Raw genomic sequence first — 22,196 nt, forward strand, 5'->3', positions numbered from 1 at the left:
AGTGAAAAATCTCTTCAAAAATAGTTTAAATTAAAATTAAAATAAATTAAAAGAGTTAAACAAGAAGGTAAAATAGTTCATGGTTGTAGAATCAATGTTCGGAATCTTCACAAGTAATATATGTCAAAAACGAAGATACCAGAAGCAATTTAAACATATTTTTCCGGCAGTTAAAACGTTAAAAAACCAGAATGTATAAATTAATGTTAAAGCTCAAAAGTAGGAAATAAACAAAAATTACTCTTAGAAAATAATAAAACAAAATTAAAATGACACACGGAAAGCGAGTTATAACAAAAGAAATAGATAAAAAGCACAATACCTATTGATGTGGGGGGCTCAGTGTCCCCCTATCGAAATTTGTCTTCCTTCGAATTAAAAGTAAAATCCTTCCACGGGCATCTTTTTCTTTCAGAACAAAAGTTTACTTTAGTAAGAGAGTTCGGCGCGTGTAATCTTTCTATCTTCAAGTGCCCTAAGTAACTTGCACATGCGAGCTCTGTGAGATCCCGTACCTTACCACTTAATATAACAGAAGGTTGTGTGCTAATATGCATTTTATAGTTTTGCATTTATTTTTCCGGGTTCTGCTGACTACGTCAAACAAGTGACGGAATCCTGCAGGTTAACGGGGAGGAACGGGGTTACCGCTACATCTTCCTCCACTTCAACATGATGTGAGTCTGCTTACATCATATTGGAGTGGGGCACACGTAGTAGTAATATACAGCTGCGCTCCTGGAGAATTACTTTTCATCCTTAACAACGAGCGCTGTGATCGCCAGTGGTTTTGTCAGAGTCAGTGCTCTTGACCGACAATGCAGGGTTTCCAATTGCCATTATTTTTTTGCGTTTCTTCGAAGCCTAACCTAACAGTGAACCTTTTTTTCTATTTCGTTGATGACGAAAATAGTTCCCTCTTGGTATCCTTATAGTCATGTGTGTCTGACTGGACCTTGAACTAGTCCTTCCTCTCTTCAGTACTGTACCAAACTTCTTTTGGCCGTCGACACCACTGATGTCACACCAGAGTTGCCATTTTAAAATCTGTGTTTCGACAATAAAAATCTGTGGCCAGAGAAAAAAGCCGGTGATCATATCTGGGATATGAATAAATGTTTGAAAAAAAAACAACGAGATTGATTAAAATGCTGAACGTAGTTTGATAGTTTATTAATGAGTCATTTTATGAATATTTTAACTTCTACTTTAAATTAACATTAAATTTTCCTCCACTAGATTGGATTACTATTTAACTCTTGAAACTGCATTGAAACAGTCAGCTTCTTCCTCAACGTAGTTTTGTTGTGGCTGGTATTGAGACAAAATTCTCTCTCTTTAACTACTGATGAAAGTGGCAGTATAATTAGGGATGTTAAAGAAATCCGCATCCGTAAACGCGGAACAGCCGCATGAAAATTGACATACGCATTCGCATCATGTAGCACGAGATACCATGTGGATGTTGAAAAAAATATCGCTTCATAAAATTTTGTAGCTAAATTTTCCTTCGTGTATGTGTTGATCGCTTCAATAGCTTTTACACTGGGATGTGTGTTGTCATGCGAAAACAGCGATATAAAACACCCGAGATGTTACGGATATCCGCATCCGTAAATGCGGGACATCCGCATGAAAATCAGCATCCGCGTTAACATCTGCATCCGTAAGCAAATATCTGCATCTGCGAATGTCTAATAGATCACATCCATAACATCCTCGCTTAGGACACAGTGTACTTACTGGGCCCTTGGTTGTATTTTTTCGTTAATGACTTAAAGAATAAATAAAGGAAAATGCCATTCGACATAGTTTAAACGTGTATTCTGCACAGAAAAAAAAGAAAGATTAACTGGTTAATACTGCTGAAAAAAGAGAGAGCGTGAAAATTGTAAAAATCGGAAAGGAGAGGAGCAAAAAGGGACATAGGGAAAAATATAAAGGAACTTTGCTTTTTGGTTTCTGTTATTTCTGTATTTTCAAAAATAGCAGGGAATCAAAGTTGCAATAACTAAGAGCAGTACCAAAAAAGAGAACAGAAAAAACGACCAAAAATTAATTGAACAACAAAGAGACAACAAGAAACGAGTAGAAAAAATTAACACAGTGGAAGCTAGAATGAAATGTGGATCAAAAAGTCAAAATTTAGCTAATTCACAAGAACAACGATAAAATTTTGAACCAAAAAAAGAGAAAGGAGATCGAAAATGATGAAAAAGTAAAAATATGGAATTTGAAGAAAAAACAAATCACAAATAGGTTCCTAGCAAGAACTGTACCAGACAGCCAGAAAAATACATAAAATAAAAGCAGTGGGTAAATTTTTGAAAAATAAAATTGAAATACGAAAACATATTAAAAAATATTAGGAAAAAAGAATGTCGCAGAACAAAACAGATTCAAAAAATAATCAATTACAAAATACCTATTGTTTGTAGAAAAAAATCTCTTAAGATTATTCTTAATCAAAATATCCGAATAATATTACAATAAAAACAACGAATCAAAAATGGCATATTTAAATTGGAAAAATAAAAAAGTTATGAGCAAACAGAAGTTATTAAACGAAAATAGGATAAAGTGGTATTGAAGTGCATACCTTATCTCACAGTATAAAATACATGAACAACAGTAAGCCAGAAAAAACAACAGGTGCAGAACTTAAAACAGGAAAATAAAACCAAGATAAATCGGGCACGACTTTATTTGAAATACAAATTTAAAAAATAAAAACCAAAAACCAACGTATTAAAACTACATGAAATATAAAAACAACAGTTTTTTAAAAACAAGAAGCAGAAAATTAGTGTGAATTAGAAGTGCATACCTTATCTCACAGTATAAAATACATGAACAACAGTAAGCCAGAAAAAACAACAGGTGCAGAACTTAAAACAGGAAAATAAAACCAAGATAAATCGGGCACGACTTTATTTGAAATACAAATTTAAAAAATAAAAACCAAAAACCAACGTATTAAAACTACATGAAATATAAAAACAACAGTTTTTTAAAAACAAGAAGCAGAAAATTAGAGAAACTATGAATAAAGCGGTTATGATGCATAGAGAAATCGGCAACTAAACACAAAACAAGAAATATGAATGTGCGAACATAGTTAAAATACAATATAAGCAGTAATTAAATAAAATACAAATGAACCCTAGAAATCTTAACATTCGAATATTTATTAAAATCTAAGCTAAACCCTAGAAGAAACAGGAAAAATAAAATAAAATACGGTGTTTGAACAAAAACGGAATTAAAAATACAAAAAAAAAAGGTTCAAATAGTTAGTCACTAGACAAAAAAAAACAACAATAATAAAACGGTAAAAAAATGAGAAAACAATAGAAAAACCAGTTAAAATAATGGTAGCAAACAATAAACTGCAAATCTAGACTAGCGTAATGATAACAACAACAACTAAAACAAAATAAACTGAACCAAAAGTTCAAGTAGAAGAATAAAATTGATAAGAATTGTATCTTATAAATTATAATAAATGATGTTGAGTGAGGGGTATAAACAAATGATTATACAAATTTTCGTTAGTTATTGATTTTTATTACTAAGCGATATGAAAAAAAAAGAAAAGATATTTGAAATGAAAAACGATAAATGAATTATGAATTTATTTTGAATAATAAATGAAAGAGGGATGATTACTAACAATTATGAAACAGTAAATAAGAATGTCTAAAGTATCATGCTATGCTAATTTTAAAATTCACTTCTTTAACGCATTGAAACGAACGAAAATATTTCCGTTGATTATGTTTCATTGTATTTGATTTGACAATATAACTTGATTACCGATTCTCAGGATGCAAATTTATTCTTCATTCAGGAACATTTCATGTGTATTCCGTTCGTCACATCCTAAAATAATGTAACATATGTGTGTTATTGCGATGTCTCAACTATTTTAAGAACGTAGGAAGTAAAAACAAAATGTCTCATGTTGCTTCCTTTAGTTACAAATTTCAGCTGGCTTCCCGAAAAAAATGTACTATCTCACTTATTAAAATTTTTCTTTGTAATTTTTGTCATCGCATGTAATTGTTAACTTTTATTTTACATTTGTGTGTGTTCGGTTTTGCTTGAAACAAAAAAAAAAGAAAGCCGCTGTCAAAACTACTTTGCACGTTCGTTCGATATTCGTTTCTATTCCCCCCCCAAACAACATACAAAAAAATCTCTCGACCTCCCACTCCCCTTCTCTCTCTCGTTAGTCTAGTACTGAATGCCATTGTTTTCTATGTTTACGATCCTCGCAACAAACCAAACCAACCTCCTTGCTGCATGCCAGAGAGTACAATCGGCTTGTGGCAGGACAGATGAAAATCAAAGTTAAAATGAAGCTCTTCTGTTTCTCTTTCCTTACCTGGCAGCTGCTGGACCACGTGCTGTTCAACCCATCGCTGTGGATCTACACTCCGGCCACGGTGCAAGCGCGGTTGTACGCCTATCTGGCGACGGAGTTCCTCAGCGATACGCAGATTTACAGCAATGTCCGGCGGGTTAGTACCGTACTGCAGACGGTTCACACGCTCAAGTTCTACTACTGGGTGGTCAATCCACGGGCCAAATCGGGCATCACGCCGAAGGGTTTGGATGGACCGCGACCGGCTCAGAAGGATATCTTGGCGATCAGGGCCTACATATTGCTGTTTCTCAAACAGCTGATTATGATCGGTAATGGGGTGAAGGATGACGAGCTGCAGAGCATTCTGAACTACCTGATGACAATGCACGAGGACGAGAATCTGCACGACGTGTTGCAGATGCTGATTTCCCTAATGTCGGAACACCCGAGCTCTATGGTACCGGCGTTCGATGTGAAGCATGGCGTTCGTACCATCTTTAAGCTGCTGGCCGCCGAGAGTCAGCTAATTCGGCTCCAAGCGCTCAAATTGCTCGGGTTCTTCCTGTCTCGTAGCACACATAAGTAAGTATACCTTGTTTCTAATAGTTCAAATTTTTAATATTTTTGTTAAAAAAAAATAGACGAAAATACGACGTGATGTCACCCCACAATCTGTACACCCTGCTGGCGGAGCGGTTGCTCCTGTACGAGGAATCCCTTTCGCTGCCGACCTACAACGTGCTGTACGAGATCATGACCGAGCACATCTCGCAGCAGATCCTGTACGCGAAGCACCCGGAGCCGGAGAGTCACTACCGGCTGGAGAATCCGATGATCCTGAAAGTTGTCGCGACGCTGATCCGCCAATCGAAGCAAACCGAACAACTGCTGGAGGTGAAGAAACTGTTCCTGTCCGACATGACGCTGCTGTGTAACAATAATCGCGAGAACCGCCGCACGGTGCTGCAGATGAGCGTCTGGCAGGAGTGGCTGATCGCGATGGCTTACATTCATCCGAAGAATTCCGAGGAGCAGAAGCTTTCGGATATGGTGTACTCGCTGTTCCGGATGCTGTTGCATCATGCGATCAAGTACGAGTACGGTGGCTGGCGGGTGTGGGTTGATACGCTGGCGATCGTCCACTCGAAGGTTTCGTACGAGGAGTTTAAGCTTCAGTTCGCTCAAATGTACGAGCACTATGAGAAACATCGGACGGATAATATTACGGATCCGGCGCTAAGGCAGCAGAGACCGATCAGCACGATCAGCGGTTGGGAGCGTGGTGCTGGTGGCGGTGGAGCTGCTGGTGAGACCGGGAACGACGATCGGGATAGGTCCGAAAAAGGTGGCGAACTTGCGGCTATCGAAGGGCCGACAAAGAAGTGTGTTTGCGAACCGGAGGCGATTGTGGAGGAAGACAAGCAGGGCAAGCTTAGAGGTGGGATCGAGAATGGTCATGAAGGGGTTGAAGAAGAGGAAGAAGAGTTCGAAGAAGAAGAGGAAGAAGAGGAGCTGGAGGAAGAGCAAGTCGAGGAAGAGCTGGATGAGGAGGAAGAGGAGTTATCTCAGAGTGAGCTGAAAAGGGCACTGGAGATCGGATCGCTGAAGGAGAGTCAAAAGGTATCGGAACAGGTGGTGGAAGGAATCGTGGAGGAAATCATAAGCAAGTCGGAAAGTTTGCTGAAGCAATCCGAGGAGGAGCTGCAGGATTCTAGTGCGGAGCAGGCGACTTCGTCGCCGGTGATTAAGGACGAGGAGATCGAACTCGCGGTGAACGAAGTAGTGAAGGGTGTTCTATCGTTGAAAACATCCGGCACTGCAACGGCAGGAAGCACCGGGGAAGATGATGCTTTGAACAACAACAACAGCATCAGTACGGACAGTGTTACGCAGAAGACTGATAGTGTAGCATCAAGTGCAATAACTAGTGGTAATAGTAACAATTTAAACAATAATAATCTAAGTAGCAATAGCGAAGAAGGTTGCCAGCAAGTTGAAGAACAAAGTAAAGAGCAAGTGCAGGAGATGATTGCGGACATCGTGAACGAATTAGTTGAAAACAGCTTGAAAGAGAGTGATTCCAGTCCGGTTCAGCAGCCGGATTCGGAACAGATTGCGATTGAAGCGCAGGTCAAAGAAGTTGTCGAATCCATTATAACCGAAGCTGTTGTACGAGCAGAACAGATCTCAACCCCAGAGCCAGCGGATGAACCGGTGGAACAGATGAGCACTGAGTCCAGTCCGGAAAAGGAACTGGCAGTCGTCAAACTGGATACCGTCTCAGCGGAAATCGCACGGAATGAATCCTCCTCCGCAGAACGCAAGCTAGAACTGAACGAGGAGGAACAAGACTTGGACGAGGAAGTCGACGACGATGAAAGTGAAGTTCCGGACACCCCTGGAACGGTAGCCAGTTTAAGTAAAAGCGAAGCGATCAGCACCAGTGCGAGTCAAGTAACGATTCTCCCAGCAACCGCCAAGAAGACGGCAGTACATGCCTCAACAAGCACCACAACCGATTCACCCCCGGTTCACTTCGAGCCCGGTATACCGACGTCGAAGCAGCAACGCTCCAAGTCAGCCTCAACCCGTCCAATGTTCTCACCCGGACCGACGAGACCACCCTTCCGGATACCGGAGTTCAAGTGGTCCTACATCCACCAGCGGCTGCTGTCGGATGTGCTTTTCTCGCTCGAAACGGACATCCAAGTCTGGCGGTCGCACTCCACCAAGAGTGTTCTGGACTTTGTTAACTCTGCCGAAAATGCAATCTTCGTGGTGAACACCGTTCACCTCATCTCGCAGCTAGCCGACAATCTGATAATCGCTTGCGGCGGCTTGCTGCCGCTACTTGCCAGTGCCACATCGCCCAATGTAAGTTACTTTACTTTTCAAGTGAGCTTATAATTTAATCGTTGTTTTCTTCGAAACAGTCCGAGCTTGACGTACTAGAGCCAACCCAGGGCATGCCCTTGGATGTAGCTGTTTCTTTCCTGCAGCGTTTGGTCAACATGGCAGACGTGTTGATTTTCGCCAGTTCCCTAAACTTTGGCGAGCTGGAAGCGGAGAAGAACATGTCCAGCGGTGGCATTCTGCGTCAGTGTCTCCGGTTGGTGTGCACCTGTGCCGTGCGTAATTGTCTAGAGTGTAAGGAGCGCACCCGTGGGCTGTACAACGGTATGTCTCTTAAGGACATTCCGGGAGGGGCACATCTGCAGGCACTGATCCGGGGCGCACAGACAACGTCGAAGACAATCATCGAGTCACTGTCGGGACCGATGAGCCCGGTTAAGGATCCCGAGAAGCTACTGCAGGACATGGACATCAACCGGCTGCGGGCGGTCATTTATCGGGATGTGGTAAGTGATGCGCAAACACACAAGATTCCAACCGTTGCACAGTTGGGGTAGTTTTTTACATTTTTGACCGTTTTTGAAAGCTCTTGACCTCTCTGACATTTTTTACTTTGTTTTATTGATTTTTATTTGTTTTGACAATTTTGATTTTCGAACGTTTTCGATTTTTTTTTATATTCTTGACTTCTTAATGTCTCTGATTTTTTACCTTTTAACTTTTTTCTGAAATGTTCAATCATCTTTTGTGTATTACATTCAAAGCAACAGAGAAATTTAAAAAAAAAAAACAGTTTCAAACAACCTAAAATACATTTTTCTAGGAAAAAATTACCAATTCACTAAGTACTGCAACACCCAATTTGAATATTGCAGCGAAAAGTTTAGCATCACCTCCAAGGGCCTTGGCTCAGTGCAAGGTTTTCACGCCACGCGCTGCTAGTGATCACGCAGTTTGTTGCATTTTAACTCAATTTATCTCGCGATTTTTATTTAGAAAGTTGAAATCTTCAGCAAAGTTGTTCAGAAAATCAAGGGTTTCTAACGGATTTCAACGCTACGTAATGCTAGTGGGCATGTTATACTTCGTATCTCGTGGTGCTTACTTCTCAAAAAGTTGCAGTCTTCGGACAGTGCCACCAGCCGGTCCAGAACCGAATTTAGGGGGAAATTTAATGATCTATACAATAGTAAAAACTGTCATATGATGAAGCGTTTGTTTTCATATTATCAAAAAATAGGGTGACAAAAATTTTCGATTTTTTTATCTTCATAGGTAGAGATAGAAAATAACCTTCAATGTTGTAGCCCCGGTAATTTTGAACAACTTTGTAGTTATTTTCTTTATTCGAAAACAGCCGACTTACATTGAAAAAGAACCTATTTTGTTCTAATTTTTTTTTATTTAAATTTTCGCAGCAAAGTGTCTGCGAACGACTTTTGAACTTTTTACGATAAACAATGTGCGCATTGTAAATATCTTAATACTATTAGAAGTTATAGTTTATTTTAGTAAAAAATACGTTTTTTTTTCTTTGTCGATCTTTTAGTGCGAGCATGAAAATTATCTTTTGTCTCTATTCTGAAGGGCACATTTGATGCTACATATACACATTTTTTGAAAATATGTTATTTTTTTATATTTCAGTAAATTTAAAATGAAATCAGGGTAAAAATTATAAAAATTCAAAAATGACATATTCAATTCTCCGATATTTTTTCCTGGAACTAGAAATAAGTCTGTGGTCCCCGTGGTTCTGTGGTTAGCGATGTCGGTCGGCTAGCTCTCCCACACGGTTGTGATATCGGGTTCGATTCCCGATCAGTTCGAGGAACTTTTCGAGCTGGAAATTTTCTCGACTCAGCACTGGGGCACGGTGTATCGTTGTACTCATCCTACAACATGCAAAATGTGCCGAAAACAATATCGATAACGAATTCTCTCAACTAATCTAGTTGATCGAAACTGCATTAGCCCCCAGGCTAGCGTGCGATATTGTTGTAGAAATAAGTACCTTCAATTTGATAAAAAAAAAACAAAGCAAATCGATCAACTCGTTCAAAAGTTATGAGTTTTTGAAAATAAAACATGTAGAATGAAGTTTTTCTGACCACCCCATTTAGGAAGTGCTAACCAAAAGTGGTTCAATTATGCTTAAACTTATAGGAACTAATCATCATAAAAATAAACAAACCCATAGGTTCTTTTTTTATTAATTACTACTCTTACAACGACTGGTCACCCGTCAACATTCAAGTTCAAATTGCCAATTGTCATTAAAAATTGCCTGCAAAAAATTGCCTTAAAAAATTACCTTCAAAAACTGTCATCAAACAAATGTCACCAAAAATTGTCATGAAAAAATCGGCATCAAATAAATGCCATAAAAAATATATCATTTAAAAATTACCATCTAGAAATTGCCATCAAAGAATTTGTCATCAATTGTCAATTGCCTTAAAAATATGGCCTTCAAAAAATTGCCACAAAAAATTTGTTTTCAGAAAATTGGCTTCAAAAAATTACCAGCTGAACATTCCGTCGAAGAAATATCTTCATAAAATTACCAATAAAAAAAAATGCATTCAAAAAATTTCCAGCACAAATTTAATTTCGAAAAATTGTCATAAAAAATTGCCATCAAAAAATTTTATTCAAATAATCGCCTTCAAAAAATTGCCACCAAGAATTTGGTCAAAAAAAATTGTCATTTAAAAATAACTTTTAAAAAATTGCCATCAATAAATTTTCATCCAAAAATTGTCATCACAAAATTGCCATTAAAAAATTGCCTTCAAAAAATCGTCCTCATAAAAATACCACCGAAAAATTGCCACAAAATAATTGGCATCCAATAATTGCAATAAAATACTAGCAATCAAAAAATTGCCATAAAAAAAGTTGTCGATAACAAAAATCCATTCAAAAATTATCATCAAAAAACTGACATCAAAAAATTGGTTTTAAAACAATATCATCTGGAAAATGTCATCAAATAATAGGCTTCAAAAAATTGCCAATCAAAAATTGCCAATCAAAAATTTCCATGAAAAATTGTCATTAAAAAATGCCCCAAACGATTGCCATAAAATAATTGGCATCAAATAACTGTCATCAAAAAATTACCACCACCAAATTTCTTCGAAATATGGCCATCAAAATATTGCCTTTAGAAAATTACATTCGAAAATTACCAGCAAGAATTTGCCAGCAAAAAAATTGGTCATCGAAAAATTGCCATAAAACATTTCCGTCAAGAAATGTTCAAATGTTCAATGTTCAAAAAATTGCCATCAAAAATACTATCCAAAAATTACCATCTAAAAATTGCCTTTAGAAAATGGCTATCAAAATATTGCCTTTAGAAAATTACATTCAAAAATTACCAGCAAAATTTGTCGTCGAAAAATTGCCATAAAAAAATTGCTGTCAAAAAATTGCCATCGAAAAAAACTATCCAAAAATTACCATACAAAAATTTTCTTAAAAAAATTGCCATCAAATAATTGCCTTCAAAAATTTGTCGTCAAAAAATGGCACCAAAAAATTGCGATAGATAATTGGCATCATTGTGGTCCCCGTGGTTTTGTGGTTAGCGATGTCGGTCGGCTAGCTCTCCCACACGGTTGTGATATCGGGTTCGATTCCCGATCGAGTCGAGGATCTTTTCCAGCTGGAAATTTTCTCGACTCAGCACTGGGGCACGGTATATCGTTGTTCTTATCCTACACATGCAAAATGTGCCAAAAACAATATCGATAACGAATTCTCTCAACTAATCTAGTTGATCGAGACCGCTATTAGCCCCAAGGCTGAGCGTGCGATAAAAAAAAAATTGGCATCAAAAAATTGCCATTAAAAAATTGTCTTCAGAAAATTGTCTTCAAAAAATTATCAGCTAAACATTCCGTCGAAATATTATCTTCCTGAAATAACCATGAAAAATGCTAGCCAAAAATGACCATAGAAATGCTTTCAAAAAATTTCCAGCAAAAATTTAGCATCGCAAAAATGTCATAAAAAATGCCATCAAAAAATTTCCTTCAAATAATTCCCTTAAAAAAATTGCCACCAAGAATTTGGTTTAAAAAAAATGTCATCTAAAAATTGCTTTTTAAAATTGCCATCAGAAAATACTATCCAAAAATTTCCTTCAAAAAATTGAAAAATTTTTATCATCCAAAAATTGTCATCACAAAATTTCCATAAAAAAATTGCCTTCAAAAAATCGTCCTCAAAAAAATGCCACCAAAAAATTGCCATAAAATAATTGGCATCCAATAATTGCATTAAAATAACTGCAACAAAAAATTGCCATAAAAACCAAAAAAAAAAAACTCATTCAAAAATTATCATCAAAAAACTGACTGAAAAATTGGTTTCAAATCATTATCTTCTGGAAATTGTCATCTAATTGCCATAGAAAATTGTCATAAAAAAATGCCACAAAATGTTGCCATAGAATAACTGTCATCAAAAATTACCAACAACAAAATGCCTTGAATTATGGCCATCAAATTATTGTCTTTCAAAAAAATTTGTCATCGAAAAATTGACTTAAAACATTTCCGTCAAGAAATTATCTTCAAGTATTGGCATCAAAAATACTATCCAAAAATTACCATCTGAAAATTGCCTTCAAAAAATGGCTATCAAAATATTGTCTTTAGAAAATTACATTAAAAAATTACCAGCAAAAATTTGTCATCGAAAAATTGTCATAAAAAATTGTTTTCAAAAAATTGCCATAGAAAAATACTATCCAAAAATTACCATACAAAAATTTTCTTCAAAAAATTACCATCAAATAATTGCCTTCAAAAAATTTGTCGTCAAAAAAATGGCATCAAAAATTTGCAATAGATAATTGGCATCAGAAAATTGCCATTAAAAATACTATTTAAATATTACCAACAGCAAAAAGTCTACAAAAAATTTTCATCATAAAATTGCCTTCAAAAATTTGGTTTGAAAAAATTGCCAACGAAAAATCGCCTTCAAAAAGTTGCCATCTTGAAATTACCATCAAAAAATTGCCATAGAATATTGTCATAGAAAATATGCCACCAAAAAATTTCCATAAAATAATTGGCATCACATAACTGTCATAAAAAATTTCCAACAAAAAAATGCCTTCAAAATGGCCATCAAAATATTGTATAAACTACGTTAAAAAACTACCAGCAAAAATTCTTCATCGAAAAATTGCTTTCAAAAAATTGCCATCAAAAAATACTATTCGAAAATTACAATACAAAACTTTCCTTCAAAAAATTGCCATCAAAATATTGCCTCCAGGAAATTGCCATCCAGAATTTGGTTTCAAAAGATTGGTATTTGAAAATTGCCATCAATTGCCTTAAAAAATTGCCATCAAAAACTACCATCCAAAAATTGTCATAAAAAAATTGCCATAAAAAATTGCCTTCAAAAAATTTGTCATCAAAAACTAGGCACCAAAAAATTACCTTAGACAGGGCCGAACATAGGTGCGGTGGGGTCCGGGGCAGATATTTTTGTAGGGCCCTCTTTTCTAGAAAAAATAATTCTCAAATTCATCAAATTCTCATATTTTGAGATGACTGAATGGTGACGAGCAAAAAAAAAGGTCTTCACTCTGTTTTCACGCCTGCCTCAGGACTAGAGGGGCTTCTAGAGTCGGGTGGCCCGGGGCATTAGCCCCCTAGGCCCCCCTAAAATCCGGTCCTGGCCATTAATAACTGGCATCAGATATTTGGCATCAAAAAATACTATTCAAAAATTACCCACAAAAAAAAAGTCTTAAGAAAATTGTCATCATAAAATTGCTTTCAAAAAATTGTCATCTTAAAATTGCCTTAAAAAAATTTTCATCAAAAAATTTCTATGAATAAATTGTCTTAAAAAATTGCCATGAATAAATGATCCTAAAAAATTGCCAGAAAAAATTACCATAAAAAATTGTCACCAAAAAATTGTCTTCGAAAAAATTGTTATCAAAAAATTACCACCAAAAAATTGACATCAAAAAGTTGCCTTCGAAAAATAACCATCAAAAAATTGCTATCAAAAATTTCCATCGAAATAGTGTCATTAAAAAATTTTTAAGACCAGAAAAAAGGTGTCTTTCGAAATATACTAAGGGCAACTTTTTTACGCAGATTTCAGAATTTACGTGGTTTTCCACGCGGGTTCTGGAATTTACGCAAATTCCGGAATTTACGCTGTTTCTTTTTGCGTGGCATGCATCCCCCGCGTAAAAAGGGACTTTATTGTATATGTACTTTCGATTGCAAAATATTTCACACTATTATAATGTTTGGTGTTTTCAGATGGAATGTATTCAAATATAAAAAATAACATATTTATAAAATTACTCCATATGTACCTAGATTCAAATGTTCTCTTTAGCATAAGGCCAAAAGATATTTTTCATGTTTCCTCTCATAAAGAACCACAGAAAAAGTAATAGGGAATTTTCCACTAACTATTGAAGAGGATCCCATGGTTACCTGTAGTCTATACCTTATTCTCGAGCAAACTGTCCATAAACCAAAAGCCCTCTGAACAACTTTGCCAAAGACCGCAACTTTCTAAGTGGTTGAATTCACGAGATAAAAGAAGTAGAAAATGCTGAAAATTAACTTAAATGCTGAAACTTAACTGAAAACCCCAAATCTCTTTATGAATTAACGAGATAAAAAAGCAAAGTAAAGCAAAGCCTTGGTGCTACATTCCGTATCGGAATTCGACCTTCTGTTTCACTATACACAGACTTCGCAGCCGACTGTTAAGTGTACAGGACAATTGCGGGACTAGCGCTACGATCCTACTGACACTAACAGTCTCTCCCGAGCCGGGACTCGAACATACGACGACTGGCTTGTTAGGCCAGCATCGTACCTCGAGACCAGCTGGGAGATAAATATAGTCCATATACTCAAAACTTTATGCACACTAGTGCCACGTAGTGGTTAAACTTCGAAACAAGCTTGTATTCGAATAAAAGTGCTTGATCTCCTAAACAACTTCGCTGAAGACGTTAACATTCTAAGTGGTTGGATTTACGAGAAAAAATATGTTAAAAATATCCAAAAGTGTACGCACACTAGCCCCACGTTGTGACTAAATTGCGAACCATATTATCCACTAAGCAAAAGCCGATGGCTACCCGAACAACTTTACGGAAAACCACAACTGTCTAGGTTTACCCATATTATACCCATTTCATGTAAAGTTAAACTTTTCGAGAAAAAAAAATTTTTTTCAGATTAAATCATTATAGCAGTCTAATAAAATGCGTTGATTTCTATCCGCTCATAACCAATGTTTCGGTCCTTCTATGAGAGCATCATCAGGGCCTGTACGTAAAATGTGTAATATATTTTAGGCCCTCATGATGGATGATGATGGTTGGTCAACTATGGTTACAAAATAAAAAAAAAAGTAGAAAATTAGGAAAAAAAGTAAAGTTTACAACGCATTGTTAGATATGGTTTTTTTTTTTAAAGTAGCTGAATAATTAGTAATTAAAAAAAAAAAAACAAATTTATCAACAAAATACAATAGTTTTATTTAATCAAACCTTTAATCAAACGTAACAAAAAGTACAGCAATATTTGGAAACTATTTATACATTTCTGCAAGTTTGACATGTTATATCCAAAGATATTACTTTTTCTACGTTTCGTCGTTGTGGACAATAACATCCTCAGGGTTTACTCTTACATATTGAATAAAATCACGCTCCCAATCGTTGGAATCTTGTGTGTTCCGGCTAAAATGTGCGCCACTCCCCCGTCTCTCACATATCCAAACCCAAACACCCCGCTAAGAAACCCTGCCCCCCACCCCTTCCCTTCCCCCCTTGTTGCGTCGCTATAACCGCCGGAAATGCCTAATTTTTTTAATCTCAAGAAACGTCTGTTCCAGGAGGAAACCAAACAGGCTCAGTTCCTTTCGTTGGCGATCGTGTACTTCATCTCGGTACTGATGGTGTCCAAATACCGGGACATCCTGGAACCCCCGCCGGAGCTGCAAATCCATCGGAACTCGTCACCGGTGATGCAACGCGCTACCCCCACCCAAGGTAAGTCGTCGGTTTGTTGACCATTTTTTTCTAGCTCTTTCTCTCTCTCTCTCTCTCTCTCTCTCTCTCTTTCGGTTGCACTGATTTCTTTACCCGCCCCCCCATCGCTAGGCTAGAGATACGCTATTTATATATAAATATTACCCAGTATTCACATAAGCCTTCTTGCGAAAGCGCCGATCGTTCTATTTCGGTACTGCTGCGCGAAGTGCTTTCGACCATTTTCTTCTTTTCCCCCGTTTTCTCCCGGGGGGAGAAACGAGAAAATTTTTCCACCGCTCTTGCACAATTTCGTAACAGCCGTTGCGATGGGCCATCATCGTTAATAAAACCGCTTTGTATCGTATTCTGTTTCCCAGTATGCAGTAGAATCGATGTGAACCAGTTTGTTGCTGCTCTTTTTCTGTTATTCCTTACAGGCCTTTTTTTTTGTTTTTTCGGTTATCCGCTTGGTTCGGTTATCAATTTGGTGGATTTTCCTCCAGCTCATGGTCCTCCGTTTTTCGACAATCGTTTCGAGCTTTCTGTTTGATTTCGTTTGTTTTTTTTTTTGTTCGTTTTCTCGGTGAAATCCGAGTGAGTGAGCCCGAGAGCGGCAATCCTTTTGGGATCAAATCATCCGCTACGGCAGGCTGGAGGCTGCTGGTGGCCCGATTGTTGAATAGTTTATGTCTTGCGTTAGGAAATTTCACTCCCCAAAGTTGGTTTGTCATTATCGGGAGCTGCAGTGGCGGAAATTTTTCCGCTGGGAGCTAAATAAGCTGTGGAAGTATTTATTGGTGGATTATTTATTTCTCCGGTAGAACAGGAATTTCATCTTTCTTCTGAAAAAAAAAGAAAAAGAACATAAAACGATGTCCGACTGCGGACGGATGGATGTTTGTGTTTCGGCAGATCCCGCAAATGACTTCCGACAGTTGTTGATGGTCTACTGAAATGGCCTTACCGTTAAAGTTAATTACCATCCGGGAGGGAGAGGAAGGAGACACGGGGCAGAACTTATAGCCCTCATTACATCGTGCTCTGGTTCTCCTGCCCAGCAGATTCAAAATCTTTCTGTGCAGTGGGACTCGTCGGGAGGAGACGAAGCCGGGGAAACAAACGACCACATTTGCCACTAATGGCGATTAATCGCCTGTCAGTGTGCGACGCGCGGATCAGCCAGCATCAGAAGAAGTCGGGTCCTGCTCCTCATAGCGAACACTGAAAGTCCATCAAGATTCATGCATCAACTATTTAGGTTAACCGCGCGACATCAAGCTTTCTCACGCGGACGTTTAAAAAAATGTTGACTTTCAGTTTGTAGACCACACTGCCGTTAATAATTCGCCTCAAGTGGGAAACTGTTTCACAATAAAAGTTTGATATGTGTGTGTGTGGATTTTGGGATGGTTTTCCAGTTAAAAAATAAACCACAAACAATCAGAATAAAGTGTTACCCTCTTCAAATACTTTCACACAATTCCGGGTAAAGACCCGGCGGTTTAGTTGCGAATGAGAGTTGGTCTTATCGAGAAATGGGCATTTGTGGGCAGGCCCGGATTTGAGGGGGGGCAAATGCCCCGGGCCTCCCGATTTAAGGGGCCCCCTTAGTCGTGAGGCGACCTTTTTGAAGTAGAATACTTCTCTCAGGAAGTTCGGCTACATAGGGATGTGAAATGAAAATCTAAAACCGAAAAAAGTGAAAAATATGTCCAATTTCAAATGCTAATAAACCGATTAGTATTCGATGGATTTCCTTCGTTCTTGCAGCAATAGATTGGAAAATCTTCTAAGATTCTTCCCAAAATAAGATAATTGTAATTTTATTATTCACACTATTGTACTATTGAAAATAGTCAAGCCTTGTCAAAACGAAAATTTCGACCCCTGATTGGTCGTTATATGCTTGCTTCCCAAGCACGGTCGACAGAATCATATACCTTGCAATTGAAAACATGCTATTTGGCCTATATAAGAGCCTGTTTCAGCCGGAGCCGCTCATAATAGTTCTGAACAGCGACGACAGCAGTCCTCCCTTAGCAGCAGTGGGTACCATCGATAGCGGAAGCGGCCACAACTGTGGCTTGGCTGTGGATAGGCCAGCGTATAGCGGCCACAACTGTGGCATAGCGTAGCATCAGACAGCGACAACAGCAGTCGTCCTTCCTCAGCAGCAGCACTAGCCCTGTGGTTGGTCACCACGTCTCAGGAGCAGCGCGGTTTTTCTCAGCGTGTGTCGCCAGACAGCCATTATTCCCCCCGTGTTGGGGCAGCATAATGATTGCCATCAGGAAATCCAGTTTCGGAAATCAAAATGCCTTTTTGAAGGCAAATAAACAAGTCATTGAAAGTTAATAATTTTTGTCAACGCAAGCAAGCATTCTGTGTTGCATCCTAGCAATTTAAATTTGTCGCACCCGTTTAATTTACTGAATGTGAAATAGCTTCCACAGTGCATGTTGTCCGTGTATCTTATTTCCCCCAATGTTAGGGCAGCTCAAAGGTTGTAATTAGCAACCGATTTTGAACCACACCATGCTTTTTTCAAGGCAAATAAAAAATAATTGAAGGTTAATAATTTTCTGGCATCAACACAAGCAGACATTCTGTGCGGGATGCAATCAAATTCTGTTGTAGTTGTCTAAGTTTTACTTTCACTTTATTTAGTAAACCCCCCACTGTAGGGGCAGCGCAAAGGCTGCGATCAGCATAACCGACATTGAATAATAAATTTCCCTGTTAGTACGCCTTCACAAAAGCAGTTAGTCCGACTATGCAGAGCTAATATGAAGTCGATTCAATCAATCAGCATAAACAGAATTTCGTCATCTCCCAGCTGCCAAGTTGCAACATGATGCAACACGCAACAGCGAGCAAACGAAATCGCTTGATGTTACAAACCGCAATAAGATACGGGTTAAAACCGTTGCGTGTGTGAGAGCACCATCGGTGTTTATTCGCTGGATACACTATCTACTGTCTACTGAACGCAATAATCTGCTTACATGCGATATGGGGACGGGAACATTTTCTTCAACCAAGCTGCACAACACGACACAAAACATGTTATTTTGTTGCTTCAATGAGAGTGCTATCGGTCCGGCTCGACAAGAAATCATTTTTGTGCATCCGTGCTACGAAACTGAGGAAAAACTTTAGAAACTGAAAAAAGAGGTGGAGCTTATCAAATGATCGCTATATCATTCCACCACGTACGTGAAATAATTCATTCCTATTTTCATCCCTATATAAGAGCCTGTTTTAGTCCAAGCCGCTCATAACACAGTTTGAGTGATCAGTTGAACGCTGTTTCCTAATCAAGTGTAAGCAAAGTGTCATCGGAGTATTTTTCACAAACGTTGTAGAACTGAACAACTTTCCGTCGGAAAAAGTTGTGTTTGAGTGCCGTTCTTATTTTTCCCTTACGGAGTGAAGCTAGCTCAATTGCCGCGATGGCGGATAGGGCCGGCGGTACGGTACCGCCCGACCTGAACATGAAGTGGACAACAAACAACGGACAAACAGTGCCATTGTGGATGGATAGAAATGGAGATTTCGGACAAGCACAATTCCTTGTGCTTCAAGCAACAGAGGGACACGATCTGCCGAAAAACCCGTTCATCGTAGGAAAAACAATCCAGCAGGCAGCAGGCGAGATCGAACATGCTCACACCGAAGCTAATCGCACACGGTACGTGCTGAAGGTGCGAAAAGAGGAACAAGTCAGGAAGCTTCTTGCAATCACGAAGCTGTTGGACCAAACTCCAATTAAAATTGAATATCATCAGACTCTAAACTTTTCCAAGTGTGTCGTCTCATGTTGGGAGGCGATTGAAATGAAGGAAACCGAGTTAATGGAATATCTTGGACCGCAAGGAGTAACTCATGTTTACCGCATGACGAAGAAAATTGAAGGAAAAGTTACCCCACTTCCTACACTGATCATCACGGTACGTGGCACGGTAGCTCCCGAACAACTGAAATTCGGCCCTCTAGTAGTTAAAACTAGAAAGTATATCCCGGAACCAATGATGTGTTATAATTGCTGGCAAATTGGCCACACCAAGCGACGTTGCACAAACAAGCCTGTTTGTGGCAGATGTGGAGGGGTGCACCAACTTGATACAAATGCTCAATGTGAACAACCGGAGTTCTGTGTAAGATGTCGAAAACCCGATCACGCATCTTTCAGACGAATCTGTCCTGTTTACCAAATGGAAAAAGAGGTTCAACGACTTCACGTTATGAAGGGACTCTCTTTCGAGGAGGCACGAAAAATGGTAAAAAATGGAAATACCACATATGCGGGCGTGGCACAGCAGCGAATTGCGCGAAGTGAATCTGATATCGAACTGGGCAAAATGATGCAGCAGAAGAATCGTGAAATCGAATATCTCAAACAACAACTGGAAACGCTCACGAAGAAACTCAACTCACTGATGCATCACGAATCGGTTAGCGAAAATGAAATTGATTTTGAGAATCAGTGCAAAATTAAAGTAAAATCACAGGGACGAGAAAAAGGTAACAAGAAAAGTGACGAAGAAGAGGACCATTTAGTTATCAACCGTCGGCGTAATCAGAAAAAACACAAACGACAGCTTACCATCGACAACGGACAACAACCCTCGAAAAAAGGACCATCAACAGCACAGCTACTACCTTCAACTGGATCCATCTCCAAACAACACACCAACAATTCAGCAGCAACAATCGGCAATACGCAACAGGCAACAGCAATCAACGAACGCACTAGTTTCATGTCAGAAGATAGCTACAACCCTAGCGAAATCTTTGAGGGAGCAATTGGCGGATCTTGGCATGACAATTTCCGTCACCATTAGTAATGGACCAACAAAAGGTAAACAACAACGGATTAGAACATTCAATGACTGACTCACAACTCTCCAATACTCCCAATGTAAGTGAAATTAACAAAACAACTAACCGCCTACTCGCCCTACAATGGAACATTAACGGTCTACAAGGCAACTACGATGAATTACTTATGTTAGTGCACCAAAATCCACCCATTGCCATTGCGCTACAAGAAACTCGAAATAAGAACAGTTCTTTCATGGGAAATTTCCTAAAGAAACGGTATACTTGGTTCAACCGTATAGATCCTATCAATAGTGCATTCCGTGGTGTTTCTCTAGCTGTGCGGACAGAATATGCTCCTGAACAATTGATTCTTGATTCATCCATACCGGCCGTGGCGGCCACAATTCGATCACCATGCTTAGCCACCTTGGTATCCCTTTACCTCCCCCCTAATACTACTATCGAAGAACTGAACAACACTCTTTTTACCATTTTCAACACAAGTGAATATCCAGTGATTCTAATGGGAGACCTCAATGCTCATCACGATGCTTGGGGATCTTATAAATCGGATTCTAAGGGAAAAGCAGTTTTATCTTTTGCCGTTGAAAACAACCTAGTAGTGCTGAACTCTGGAGAAGGAACTAGACTCAATCCTACTACCGGGGTCACATCCGCGATAGACCTAACAATCGTTGCGACAGAACTGGCGTACAAACTGGAATGGTCTGTGAATGAAGATTGTAGGTGTAGTGATCATTTTCCTATCGAAATTTCACTAGTGGGTGAGAGAGCACCGCTCCAATCAAAAAGAAGACAGTGGCACTTCGATCTCGCGGACTGGGAAAAATTCGAAGAAAGTGTGAACCAAAAAACCGATGAAATCTCCGACATAGACAAATTTACGGAAGTGGTTAGATCTAGTGCAATCGATTGTATTCCGCGGACAAGTGCTAGGGTGGGAAAAAAATCAGTCAGCTGGTGGAATCCCGAAGTAAAGAAGGCAATTAAACTACGAAGAAAACTGCTAAGGAAAATGAAAAAATTAACAGACGACCATCCGGGAAAAAGTGAAGCAATAAAGGCGTTCCAGTCGGCCCGAAATGCCTCCAGGAAAACTATACAGGAGGCAAAGCGCAATTCGTGGGAGGAGTTTGTCCAATCGTTCAATCCTAGTACACCAATCAACCTAATCTGGCGAAATGTCCGTAAACTGAGCGAAAAATCTTCGGGCTCTACTCCGACTCTTCTCGTGAACGGAGTGGTATTGGAGGATCCTAAAGTAGTTGCTGACACAATTGCAAAGCATTTTCAACAAGTATACCAACCCTCGGACTTGGATGAGCTATCCCCGGCAGAACCAGTCGACATCGAGTACCAATATAATTGTGACATTTCCTTGGGTGAATTGCTTTGGTCGATCGATCAAGGTAATGGAAACTCCGTTGGACTGGACCTACTCGGATACCCTATGTTGAAACACCTACCACTCAAGACGAAAACCGTTTTCCTCGAACTAATCAACCGCATATGGCAGACCGGATGCATCCCTAAAGAATGGAAGGAAGGAATTGTGATCCCGTTACCGAAACCAGGAAAGGACCCCAAGGTGGTTGGTAACCAACGTCCTATTACTCTGCTAAGCTGTGCCGGAAAAACCATGGAAAGAATCATTAATAGAAGGTTGATCGAAACTATTGAAGCACGGCAACTATTGGATCCCCGCCAATACGCATTTCGGCGGGGCAGAGGTCTGGATCTCTACCTGGCTGACCTCGAAGGGGGTATCGACGATGCATGGGCTAAACAAAAACACAGTGATTTAGTTGCTCTCGACATCAGCAAAGCATACGATAGAATTTCCAACAAAGCAATTATCAGACAACTTGAACAATGGGGCCTGTCCGGGCGCATGCTGAACTATGTGCGTAACTTTCTCGAGCAGAGACACTTTCGAGTGGCAATCGGCGGAGCCTTATCGGAACAAATGGAACAAACCAATGGCGTCCCACAAGGTTCGATACTGGCAGTGACTCTATTTGTCATCGGTATGAACTCGATCTTCAACAGAATCCCAAAAGCTGCAAAAATATTTGTCTA

General features: G+C 39.0%; 1 protein-coding gene across 16 annotated transcripts in view; it reads left to right on the forward strand.

Moving 5' to 3' along the window:
* LOC129718288 (neurobeachin) overlaps positions 1–22,196 on the forward strand; it is a 233,908-nt gene that overhangs the window by 160,413 nt on the left and 51,299 nt on the right. For 7 of the 16 annotated variants that reach the window (XM_055668902.1, XM_055668905.1, XM_055668906.1 and 4 more), the window contains exons 12-15: positions 4,365–4,951; positions 5,011–7,243; positions 7,303–7,728; positions 15,119–15,290. In XM_055668902.1, coding sequence (XP_055524877.1) covers positions 4,365–4,951; positions 5,011–7,243; positions 7,303–7,728; positions 15,119–15,290 — 3,418 coding nt within the window. The remainder of the gene's footprint in view (positions 1–4,364; positions 4,952–5,010; positions 7,244–7,302; positions 7,729–15,118; positions 15,291–22,196) is intronic. The other 9 variants (XM_055668903.1, XM_055668912.1, XM_055668914.1 and 6 more) reach the window with 3 other exon arrangements.

This window comes from Wyeomyia smithii, chromosome 1 (genome assembly GCF_029784165.1).
Source record: "Wyeomyia smithii strain HCP4-BCI-WySm-NY-G18 chromosome 1, ASM2978416v1, whole genome shotgun sequence".
NCBI lineage: Eukaryota > Metazoa > Arthropoda > Insecta > Diptera > Culicidae > Wyeomyia > Wyeomyia smithii.